The sequence below is a fragment of the Eurytemora carolleeae genome, unplaced genomic scaffold (assembly GCF_000591075.1).
Source record: "Eurytemora carolleeae unplaced genomic scaffold, Eaff_2.0 scaffold1547, whole genome shotgun sequence".
NCBI classification, from domain to species: Eukaryota; Metazoa; Arthropoda; class Copepoda; order Calanoida; family Temoridae; genus Eurytemora; species Eurytemora carolleeae.
Genome location: NW_019397455.1, coordinates 21,368 through 34,655, shown reverse-complemented (window position 1 = coordinate 34,655; position 13,288 = coordinate 21,368). Strand labels below are relative to the sequence as shown.

General features: G+C 31.8%; 1 protein-coding gene across 1 annotated transcript in view; it reads left to right on the top strand.

Moving 5' to 3' along the window:
• Window positions 1–13,288, top strand: part of LOC111714390 (GATOR complex protein WDR59) — a 32,617-nt gene that overhangs the window by 16,367 nt on the left and 2,962 nt on the right. The window contains exons 19-30 of the mRNA XM_023489487.1: window positions 1,054–1,125; window positions 1,558–1,626; window positions 3,585–3,677; window positions 4,191–4,308; window positions 6,435–6,516; window positions 6,877–6,945; window positions 8,012–8,072; window positions 9,720–9,792; window positions 11,022–11,118; window positions 11,935–12,013; window positions 12,529–12,598; window positions 13,145–13,213. Of these exons, the coding sequence (XP_023345255.1) occupies window positions 1,054–1,125; window positions 1,558–1,626; window positions 3,585–3,677; window positions 4,191–4,308; window positions 6,435–6,516; window positions 6,877–6,945; window positions 8,012–8,072; window positions 9,720–9,792; window positions 11,022–11,118; window positions 11,935–12,013; window positions 12,529–12,598; window positions 13,145–13,213 (952 nt within the window). The remainder of the gene's footprint in view (window positions 1–1,053; window positions 1,126–1,557; window positions 1,627–3,584; window positions 3,678–4,190; window positions 4,309–6,434; window positions 6,517–6,876; window positions 6,946–8,011; window positions 8,073–9,719; window positions 9,793–11,021; window positions 11,119–11,934; window positions 12,014–12,528; window positions 12,599–13,144; window positions 13,214–13,288) is intronic.

Sequence of the window (13,288 nt, the reverse complement as noted above, 5' to 3'; positions counted from 1 at the left end):
AAATCATTCAGATATTACAACCAATAATCATCGATAATTTTTCGACGCATTCGTATACAGTTGATATTTCACATTATTTCTTATTTTTTTTTTATGATCAGATAGTTAAATTTGAAAACATTTATTCCTGTTTAGAGGATTTTTGATAATAAAGACGACATTTTCATATTTTCCAGGAATGTTCGAAAATGAAGCGCCAGCGAAATATTATTTTATAAAACAAAGTCAAAAATATTTGAAATATTAACTATTTACAAAAGCGTCGAAAAAAAATCGATGACTATTGTTTTTAATATCTAATGATTTGTTTGTATGGACGCTACGTTCTTCAGCATGATTCTTTTTTAACAATTTTCTACTTATAGACGCAATAGATATAGAAGTAAGACTAGTAGCGATCAAAAGCGCATATTTTTCGCCGTAAGTCCTTTAATTTTTCGCGAACACTCCCTTTAAAGGATAGATAAATTATTGATTGGATGAATTAATGAATAGATATAGGCAAGCAAAGCAGAGTTTTAATAGGAGGAATACATTAGTGAATATAGTTTGAAAGGAACCAAACCTGCCTGAAAAGGATTACAGAATGAGTGCATTATTTATAGGATAAATACTTGAATAAATACAAGTTGGAAGGAACCGAGTCTGTCTTGAATGGATTAAAAGATTAATATATTGATGATAGAATGAATTAATGAATGAATTATTGATGAATATACTAATTAATATAGGTTGCAAGGAACCGAACATGCCTAGAAAGGTCAAAAGATGAATAAATTAATGATAAAATGAATTAATGAATGCATTATTGATAGGATGAATATATTAATGAATATAGGTTGCAAGGAACCGAGCCTGCCTAGAAAGGTTAAAAGATGAATAAATTAATGATAAAATGAATTAATGAATGCATTATTGATAAGATGAGTATACTAATTAATATAGGTTGCAAGGAACTAAGGCCTGTCTGGAAAGGTTAACAGATGAATGAATTTATTATAAAATGAATTGATGAATGCATTATTGATAGGACGAACATATTAATGAATATAGGTTGCAAGGAACCGAGCCTGCCTAGAAAGATGTTTACGAATTCTTGAATGCCAACTAGCTGTTGTCCATCAGGTAAAATAGATATTATCGTCAGTGACTTGATTTTTATTTGGCCACTAGCTGTGGACAGTGCCTGGGTCTAACTAATGCCTGGTGTAAAAGGGGGGGGAAGGGTCGCGGAAAACCCTAGAAAAAATCTAGAATATCACAATTTCGTTTTTAAGGAACACAATTAATTTCATCGTGGATCAATAAAGTTCAAATACATATCAGTACACGGGAGAAGAAACTCTTTCGTTTGCATTAAATGCTTGTAAGCTGTTTGGTCCCTTCCAATTGGCACGATGTTTTCTTTAAAAAGTTTAAAAAGATAAATTCATTTGTATTTTAGGGATATCTTACATATCATATCTTTCATATCTGTTTAGAGTTAGTTGATTAAATTGGCTTTTAAATATTGTAAAAAATCCCTTTTATGAGTTTTAACTTTTGATTTAATACCAGGAGAACAGTCTAGACACTGTACGGACAAATCAGAAGTTTCCTTTTCAAAGTGTTCCTCTTAAATATCAGGTAAACTGTACACAGAACACAAATACTGTACACTGTAAATATATATTCTACACTTATCACTGTACACTGTACATAATACATTGTACAAAATACACTGTACACTATGCACTGTACACTAAACACTGTACCACTGTACAGTGTAGTGGTACAGTGTACATGGTACACTATACACTGTACACTGTACACAGTATACTGTACACTGTACACTGTACACTGTACACTTTACACTATACACTGTACACTGTACACTGTGCACTGTACACTTGTACACTGTATACTATACACTGTATACTAAACACTGTACACTATACACTGCACTGTACACCATACACTGTACATTATACACTGAACACTATACACTGTCACTGTAAATATATACTGTACACTGTACACTGAACACTCTACACTGTAAACTGTACACTGCACACTTTACACTGTCCACTTTACGTTATGCACTTTAATTTTAACGTCTGTACACTTTACACTGTACACAGAACGCTTTACACTTTACAGTGTGCACTGTACACTGTACACTGCACACAGTAAATTGTATACTGTACATAATACACTGTACACTGTAAATTGTACACTGTACAATGTATACTGTACTGGACTTTATACTGTACAGTGTACAGTAGAAATATATTCTACGCCTATAGTTAATATTGTCTTTTATTCAACTGCTTTTTGAGCATTATATATATCTAAAATACTATACAATACACACATATAATATCAAGTTTGTTTCTTGTCATGAACAGCATTTGGGAACAGTTTAAAAGTTTTAAGATGGTTTTGCTGAAAGCCTTTTAAAGTCTTTTCATCTATGAATTGAAAAAAAACATCGCACACGGGCAACGCCAAGACCTTCAGCTAGTCAATATAAAAAAACAAGACATTGGTATATATAAATATGTTGCCTATATCCGGCCAAACAGTTGGACTGATTGGACGGAAATTTTTGTGGACACTCAAGGGTGGCCAGGGGGTGTTATAGGCTAACCTTTTTTTCAATATTTTTTCCCCACTGGCAACGCCGGGCCCTTTACTAGTAAATAATAAGACAGGAATTGATTCTCTGCCACAAAGTCTTATATTCTAATCTTTATATCTTTGCAACCCAATGCTGTAGTTCTTAGATATTTCAAACTATAAATTCTGTGAGATTAAACAATCTAAGTTTTAAATATAAAAGGTTTACACAATTAGGTTACAATGATTAAGGAATTAAGATATAAAAATGGGTGGCAAGAATTCAATTCCTTCAGATAATAAAAACAATATTTGTAACCCTACCTTCACAAAGCAACATCATATTAATAAAATAACTGTAGGATAACTCTATACCGTAGTCTCGGACTGCTGGAGCAACATCATATTAATATAATAACTGTAGTATAACTCTATACAGTACCCTCGGACTGCTGGAGCAACATCATATTAATATAATAACTGTAGGATAACTCTGTACCGTACCCTCGGACTGCTGGAGCAACATCATATTAATATAATAACTGTAGGATAACTCTGTACCGTACTCTCGGACTGCTGGAGCAACATCATATTAATATAATAACTGTAGGATAACTCTGTACCGTACTCTCGGACAGCTGGAGCAACATGATATTAATATAATAACTGTAGGATAACTCTATACCGTAGTCTCGGACAGCTGGAGCAACATGATGTTTAATATAATAACTGTAGGATAACTCTATACCGTACCCTCGGACAGCTGGAGCAACATGATGTTTAATATAATAACTGTAGGATAACTCTATACCGTACCCTCGGACAGCTGGAGCAACATGATGTTTAATATAATAACTGTAGGATAACTCTATACCGTAGTCTCGGACAGCTGGAGCAACATCATATTAATATAATAACTGTAGGATAACTCTATACCGTAGTCTCGGACAGCTGGAGCAACATGATGTTTAATATAATAACTGTAGGATAACTCTATACCGTACCCTCGGACTGCTGGAGCAAGATTTTGCTCAAATAATCTTCTTGTGTGCTTTGGGAGACCAACATATAAGAAACAAGTAAGAATTCTAATATAGGAAAAAATGTTATAAATTTATAGATATTGCTAACATTTTTCGTTTAAAAAAGATAACAATTTTATAAAAATTAATTTGTTTTTAATTTAAAATTGAACACATTTTTCTGTAAGGGAGTAAAATAATACTTAAATTTATTATTCACTAAAATATTTGTTGATTTGAGCAGTAAAATTGGTTTTGTCTTGTTGATGTGTTTTGCATAAAGAATTCTTGATCTCAATCTTTTTTGATTTTTAGATTAATGTAATCTTTCATTCGATATTTAGTGAAGTACAAACAGCCAATCAGATGCCAATGCGCTTAACTAATGAGAGAAAATAGAAATTTATGATATCCAAAATCAAGAAATCAAGCAGATTCTCCGTAAAATTCAAAAATGTCATGTGCGGATATTGAGATCAAGTCATCGGGATTAGGGTATCCAGCACAAATGTTCCAAGCTCAGAAAAATATTTTCTAAGTATTTTTGCTAATTTCGTCTTTTTTGTTAAGATAAAAAATATAAATGGGACTGGGCCCACGCCTCGAGCTTACTCTGCGTATATAAGTCTTCTTGCTTCAAGATCAGAAAAGAATTTATTTCCAAGCTTAGCATTATCTAGTCTTCCAGGTATAGATCAATTTTTTTCTAATTTGTAGATTAATATTTTGTTGAAGGAAATAAACAAATTATTGATATTGGGGATTTCTTAAAATTAAAAAATATCTAAATCTAAAAAAAGCTAAGGAGCTAAGTATACCAGATCAAATAATAAGCTTAGGAACTAGTTTACCAGATCTGATGATTAGCTAAGGAACTAGGTATACCAGATCAATGATAAGCTAAGGAACTAAGTATACCAGATCCAATGATTAGCTAAGGAACTAGGTATACCAGATTTAATGATTAGCTAAGGAACTAGGTATACCAGATCAATGATAAGCTAAGGAACTAAGTAAACCAGATCCAATGATTAGCTAAGGAACTAGGTATACCAGATCGAATGATAAGCTAAGGAGCTAAGTATACCAGATCGAATGATAAGCTAAGGAACTAAGTATATCAGATCCAATGATAAGCTAAGGAACTAAGTAGTATACCAGATATAATGATTAGCTAAGGGACTAAGTATACCAGATCTAATGATTAGCTAAGGAACTAAGTATACCAGATATCTCCGAGTACTCTAGGATGAAAAGAATTAGGTTTTGCAAAAAGAAAATCCTTTTTATGGTTGAGAAACTTAATGTAACCGGTTTTACGAGCTCAACTATCCGACTTGGAGGGTGGGATGTCTTATTTAGGTAATGAGGCGGCAAATAGACACTTAAACCTTCGACAGCTACAAAATATGCAATTTAAAACCGGGGTTTCTCAAATATAATCAATTGTTTTAATAACAGTTCTAATTGCAAAATAATTATTTGCGATCTGAAAAAAATTTTACTTCAATGTGTGCAGTAGTTTTTTAGCAGAAAAAAATAGTAAAATAGATTTTTTTAAATCAACATTTTGTTTGGATTAACCCTGTCACGATTTGGGGTGGGATGTTATATCCCTCACCTCCTTGTGTTTTTTTTTCCAAATAACTTAAAAACGGCTCACATTGGAATGCAAAACTTTTTCCCTTTTTCAACTACAAAGTTGTGAACAAATTTTGCTAATTTTTCTTTTTGATGTACAGGGTAGGGTGGAGGACATCAAACGGCGGTTCGGTGTTTCAATTAAAACAGAAATTGGTTAATAACTATTTTATGAATTAAGCTACAGTGCTAAAATATTTAAAAAACGCTAAAAAAATGGATATAATAACATGAGTCTCATGTTAATGTTTGTCAAAACTAAAAATATTTATTATCGAACAATTTTGCGACATACTTTTTGAACTTTTTTAAAATTCTCTCGCACTAAAATTTGAGATATACTTGTCTTTAATGAACAGGCCTTGAAAAGTTTGACTATGGACATGTATCACCCCTATCTCAACTCTAAGGGAAAAGTAATCTATATTAGACAACATCAACATCAATGGTTGAGAACGTGTTTTTCCAATTCTAAGATTAATTCGGAAAGCTTTCAGACCAGAGAAATTTTCTGCAAAGAATACATTTTTTCCTCAAAATTTAGCTCTTGGTGATTTTTTTCAAAATAATATTTTTTGATGTTTTTCTCGGCAGATTTCTCGGCATATTGAATATCCTGAAAACATGTCTGAGAATTCAAAGCAATCTTCACACTGTTCAGGGAGAAATTTGCATACACAAACCTAGTTTTGCATACAAGCATTTAGTTTGCAAATAGATTGCAAATATATACAGCAAAAATCTAAGGAAAATTCCGTCCAGGTTTAAAGTTTTAATTTTTTCATCATCATAAGGACATTTCTTCCGGATTTTTCTCAAACTGTATGAACACGAAAAGAGAAAAAACTGCATTTTAATGGAACCATCGTAAACATGTCAAGAAATTCAAGAGCACTTTCTAGTTCAAATAATTGGACAGTTTGAAATTAGCTGGATTCAATGAATTTGCTGCATACAAAAAAAACTGTTTATGGATAATTTAAATAAAAACTTTTGATGCTAAAATATCTCAATAGATAACTCATAATACAATAATAATACAATTGTTCACATCGACTTTCCAATATTTAAAATAAAAAGTTAATCACAAAAATCAATATTAATTCTTTTAACCCATTTATGGACAATTTTGAAACAAAATTTTAAAAAAGTATTTAAATAATATATTTTTAGAGCAGCAAGAAAGACAACTGAGTACCCTAAACACTGGCAGGTTTAAAGTTAGAAGAGTTGGAACAGAGGATAGATTTGTCAGGTGAGGCTTTTTTATTCTTTTGATACTTGAAAGAGGGAGAGGAGGCAGAGAAAACACATTATTTCTGCAACCGAGCCTCATCTTATAATTATTTAATGTTTGTAAAATTGTAAACCCGTAATATCCTTTCAAAAAGCTGGTAAAATAAGCTCCAATATATAATCTTCCACAAACATTAAATAAAAAGTCCAAGGGGTAAATATTGAAATCATTCACAAATTAAGTGAAACACTGACTAAACAAAGTTAAAATTTTGAGTAAAGCAAAAATCCGTTTTCATTAAAAGACATGGGAATGAATTGAAAAGTTCATCTAACTAAAAATTATTGAAATATTGTAGAAAATTATTGAATTGTTTAGACGAAGAAAATCGGTTCAGCTTAGGAACCAGTCAGTTTCTCTCACTGTCACTATTTATAGTGTTGAAAGGTTAGTTTTAAAAATTAAAATTGTTGGACCGTTAACCCTAAATAGGCTGGGGGGGGGGCTTTTGATGCCCCCCTGTAGTTTTTTTTTGTCCTAGGACTCTCATTTTTGACACTATCCTCGTGAAATTTTGTGACTTTTCATGAATATAAAGGATTTTTTGTAAACCAATTTTTTTAATGCATAGTGTTGTTCTTTTAGAAAAAGGCCTTTCAGTAATTATGGAGTTGCACAAAAGCAATACATCCTCAAAGAACAATTTTTCAAGGCAAGCTCATAAAGAAAATTACACCCCCCCCCCGTGCAGTGTCTTTACATAGACTAAGGCCCCCCGGCCCCCAGCCGTTAAATAAATATCTACGAATCTTGCATGTTGAAGACTATAGATGTAAATAGCCCCAAAATCAAAATTAGGGTGGTTTGTCATGTTTTCCCTGTTTCTGTGCGCCGCGCATAAAAACATCAAGATGACACTTGTTAAAAAATTCGGACCACATCTTTTTTCTGTGCGTCTAGGCGTTTTCAAGTGCAAAGATTCAACTCTCTTAAACATTTTTCTTTTTATTTATTAAAATCGTGTTTCTGTGCGCCGCACATTAAACATTAAAATGACACTTGAACACGAAACAACGTGTGATCCTAATTTTTATTATCAAGTGACATTTTGATGTTTTTATACGCGGCGTAATGAAACAGGGGAAAAATAAAATACCACCCCAATTTTGATTTTAGGTAAGTTTAAACAAATACTGGTTAAGATGGGTATCAAATTCCAAATCTGACAAGTAACTTTTCCTTTAAATAGTAACAGAGCTGATCAATAAAAGTAAAAAATTACTCTATTTCTTATCCATAAGTTGACAATATATTTTTAAAAAAACTATTAGAGGATTCCGAAAGTAGATACAAAGATACAAGCAAGAAACTTCAACAATAGATATTTAAAATAACATTGTCCATCCCTCAAATCCATCAAATATCCATCCCTCAAGTCCAAAAAAAAAATCAAATGAGACTAAAATTCAGTTTTTGAAACCCTGACTTTCAAACATAAACAGAATTTGTTTAGACTTCTTCCAGTCAGTTTGGAGCTGGCAGAGCATTATGTTATTGAAGAGGATACCGTTCAGGTAAATTATGTTATTGAAGAGGATACCGTTCAGGTAAATTATGTTATTGAAGAGGATACCGTTCAGGTAAATTATGTTATTGAAGAGGATACCGTTCAGGTAAATTATGTTATTGAAGAGAATACAGTTAAGGTAAATTATGTTATTGAAGAGGATACCGTTCAGGTAAATTATGTTATTGAAGAGAATACCGTTCAGGTAGATTATGTTATTAAAGAGGTTACCATTCAGGTAAATTATGTTATTGAAGAGGATACCGTTCAGGTGGATTATGTTATTAAAGAGGTTACCGTTCAGGTAAATTATGTTATTAAAGAGGATACCATTCAGGTAAATTATGTTATTGAAGAGAATAGCGTTCAGGTAAATTATGTTAATAAAGAGGTTACCGTTCAGGTAAATTATGTTATTTAAGAGGATACCGTTCAGGTAAATTATGTTATTGAAGAGGATACCGTTCAGGTAAATTATGTTATTAAAGAGGATACCGTTCAGGTAAATTATGTTATTGAAGAGGATACCGTTCAGGTAAATTATGTTATTGAAGAGGATACCGTTCAGGTAAATTATGTTATTGAAGAGGATACCGTTCAGGTAAATTATGTTATTGAAAAGAATACCGTTCAGAAAATTATGTTATTTAAGAGGATACCGTTCAGGTAAATTATGTTATTGAAGAGGATACCGTTCAGGTAAATTATGTTATTAAAGAGGATACCGTTCAGGTAAATTATGTTATTAAAGATGATACCGTTCAGGTAAAATTTTGTTATTGAAGAGGATACCGTTCAGGTAAATTATGTTACTGAAGAGAATACCGTTCAGGTAGATTATGTTATTAAAGAGGTTACCATTCAGGTAAATTATGTTATTGAAGAGGATACCGTTCAGGTAAATTATGTTATTGAAGAGGATACCGTTCAGGTAAATTATGTTATTGAAGAGGATACCGTTCAGGTAAATTATTTTATTGAAGAGGATACCGTTCAGGTAAATAATATTATTGAAAAGAATACCGTTCAGAAAATTAGAAAATTAGAAAATTAGAAAATTGAAAATTGAAAATTGATGCATAGTTTATTTTAAATGTATGAATCGTTGTGTCGTGTCAACCTTTGCTATTTCAAATGTTGACTACATCTAGTCGAATGCATATGATTGAAATATCAAAGATCGCAAGGTGTTTGCCCACTGAGATATAGACAACTCTGAGTCATCAAATTTAAATTTCTTTACATCCTCAACTTTGAAGTGAAGCAACGCCTTGCCTTTGGTTTTTCCTCGCCAACTTACTCCCTTGGCCTAGACATATACATTTTAAAAATGCTGCGCGTCTGTTTCTATAGCTTGAAAAATATTAATTGGCATAATACTGCTTTATTTTTTGTGTAAGAGTGTGCACATCTTGATTTGCAGTGTGCTATCATTCATCAGGTTGCACCTTTAATCAACCTCATTTTGCAATTTTGCACGAAACGAAGTGCTATTTTTTCGCGCAAAAATGTAGCGCAACGAGAGCAAAAATTTGCGCTTTCTTTCTCAAAAGTTTTGCGCACGGAAACCCTACTTTTAATCTACAAAATGTTTAAGTAATTTAAAAAGATTCAAAGCTTAGAAAACTGTAAGGTATGCAATATTATGTTTTAGATGTGTGTGATGAATTCTAATATTACTGAGAGTTTAAATAGACCTGATTTAGCTCATATCTGGAGAGTTTTAGGTAATATAAGTTTAATCATGAACCTACATTGTTCATTGTCCCCTGTAAACTTTACAATATGAATTAATACAAAACACGACAGTTTAAAATGTCTTCTCATAAAGTGTTTGATTTTGAAGAGAATAATAAGTAATATTAAATGGCGGTCATATATTACAGTAACATTGATTTTACATCGAAATATGATTTAGTAAAAAATTTTCTTATAACAAAAAAAATGCAAAAAGTCTTTAATAAAGGTTTATCCACAAAGAATGAGACTTAAGAGACGATTGTACGGAATTTATACTGTAGGTTTTCTTATATTAATGATTCCCTGTAGCCAAGGTTATAATGCAATGAAAGTTATTTCAAATGTGTACACATCTTTTGTACTGCAGTGTACTGTCTCTGGGCGCTAATGTAAACACAAAACGGATGTCACAGCCTGACAGGGGATCCATCTTTCATATAAACAAATCAATGAAATATTCTGGTCATAGGAAACTATTATGTGAATTATCAAAATTTTTAAAATTCTATGCTTTTATTCTCCTCGGATACTAAACGAACACTGATGCATCTATTCTTGTTTACAAATTCCGCCCAGAGAGAAATGGTTTCAGTATGTACGCAGAAAATACGCAATTGCAATTAATTTTCCTTGCATTATCCTTGCATGGAGCTTTAAACTTCTTTTCTTTTTTTGCCAAATTTTTAAAAACCCATTAATTGACTCTTATCACGGGCCGAAACCCTAATTTAACATTGGGATCGTCATATTTGAAGAGTTTTCAGTCGTCTTTACAGTCTCATCCATTGTTGGTAACCCTGTATCTAATACAGTATAAGGAAGAAGACATTTGAAATGTTTCACCCTTCATGTTTCGTGGGACACCCATTTATAAAATATACTCTAGTATTATCTTAGCTGTAAACTGCAAAAACAAAGTTCACTATTAGTTTTATCAGTTGAGGTCCATTATTATTTGTAAACTTTAATCTATGCACAGTGTACACTGTACAAATTATGAGAAAAAACATGACAATTTATGTTCTGTACACTGTACAGTACAGCTTGTTACTGTACTCTATGAGATATCTTATTGTACAAAAAACCCTTATTTACAAAATAGATGTGAGGTACATTACTAATTTTTAACCCTTTCATTGTAGACTAAGAACTATGAACTATGTACACCGCTCGTACGTTCTGAGCTATGTACCGTGTACACTATGACCTGTACTAGGTGAGATAGCCAGGTCCTGTGAGATATATACTAGAGAGAAGGAACACCCCTGGAGCAGATCTCCCCTAGGAACTAAACTTATCCAGTCTATCATCAGGAACATATCCTTCACGATCTTACAACATTTACCACACAAAATAGTTCAACACCAAAATATTCAAAAATATTGATGTCAAAGGGAGATTTTAGGCGTAATTTTAAGTGGTCTTACATTCATAAAGTAGTATGTCCGATTCAATTTGGTCCTGGTCAAAAATGCATTAAATATTCATCATATATTTTCTTAAAAATTTATTATTTTGAATTGAAGTTTCTCTATGATCGACTTGCACATTCCTGCCTCAGAAGTTCTGACAGAAATTGTCAGAAATTAAACAGTAAAAAGTATTCAACAATTTAAATGGATGTTCACTTGAAATCACAGCTATAATTATTAATTTAATATGAACTAGCTAAAGGGCCCGGCGTTGCCCGTGGCAAAAAAAAATTGAAAAAAATTAGAAAAAAAATTTGTAAAAATTTTTTCATTTTTTTAGTCTATAACATCCCTGATTTTCCACAAAAATGTTCAGCCCATTTGGTCAAGCCGTTTGGCCGGCTATAGACAACATAAATATATACAAATGTCTTGTTTTATTATGTTAGTAATACAAAGGATCATTCTTTAGAAACGGGTTTACGGTATTTATTGTATCACTGTCTCGATCTTTGCTCAGCTGGTCTTAATTACACAAACATGTTTTCTTAGCTAACCATTACAAGGTTATTAAACACATTAGACCAAAATCTAACTGGTCATAATTAAAGATTTTTTAGGTTCTTATTATTGTTTCATTCTTTGTTGGTTACCATGTATCATTTAATAAGAGCACCCATGAATCTATTTTTGTTATTTGAAGGAGGAATGATTTAGGCATTTTATCAACTGTCATGATTTCCAAACTATTGCTCTGATTGTGTGTGCGTTCACCAAACCTACAAAAGCTGATCAGGTATCTGAACATTTACTAAAATTTCATTTGTTTGGAAATTATAAACATTATGTGCAAAATTTTGTGTAAAATTATGTATCACCAATTTGTTTATTCTAAAAGAAATTCTGAAATTTTTTTATTTTTAAATGCTGTTGGTCAGTTTAACATAACGAACAGAATGTTAAAGTTTCTAAAAAAACGGTTTTTAACTAATACTTTTTAGAACAAAGGAATTGAGTTTTTGCCACAAACTCTGATTTTCTAATTTCAATATCGTTGCAACCCAATATTGTAGACCTCTAATATTTCAAACTATGAATTCTGTTAGATCAAATAATGTAAGTTTGAAATATCAAAGGTTTACATTATAAGATTGCAGTTTATAAAAACTGAATTTGTGGCAAAGACTCAATTCCTTTCGTTTTGAATCATTGATGGAACTCCCTGTAGGGGTCGCTTAATCTATATTAACCCTCTTTTTATAGTTTGTTAAAAAAGTTAGAAGTATATTTTAAAAGAAGAAGTTTAATTAGGTTCTCACAACAGAAAAGCAACAAGAGAAAACTAATTCTGCAAAAGATAGATTCTGGTTTCTTCGACCAGGTTTGTTTTAGAAAATATTTTATCTTTTAACATGGTTTTAAAAAATATAGGTTGTCTCAAAAAAAATAGGGAATAGGAGTTCTACAGACTCGTTTGTAATAGGATTTTCAAGATTGAGACCATTTAAAAAAATCTACACACAATTTCCAACAAATTCAATGAGAGCTCAATTTAAGGCTTTTAGATCTAAAAATGAAAAAGTTTCCAACTGGAGTGAGTAAATTTTGTAAAAATAAAGATAATTTCCATTTGCACAATTTTTTTAATTATCATTATGTTTACAGTATATAACCATCTTATTAAAAATGTCCACTATTAGCAGCAAAACTTTTTTGGGCCCTATTGATCTAACTTCAAAAATAGCCTTTTGGGAGACAGCAGGGTCAAGGGCAGCTATTTCTCTTGATGTTGACCTCAACTTTGTAATGTAAATGAGAGGGAAGAAAAGCCCAGATGAAACTGTCAAATGGTTTCAATCTTGAAAATCCGATTACAAACAAGGTGAACCCTTAATCCCCGTTTTCTATATTTATTTTTTATTTTTAGGAGGACTGACAAATCTAAATGATTCTCCATACCATACAATACATGCCGGCAAAATAGAAAACTTTCCAGGTGCTGCACTTGTATGTACAACTTGTGTACAACGTACATACTGTACTGTACTTGTATGTACAACTTGTGTACAAC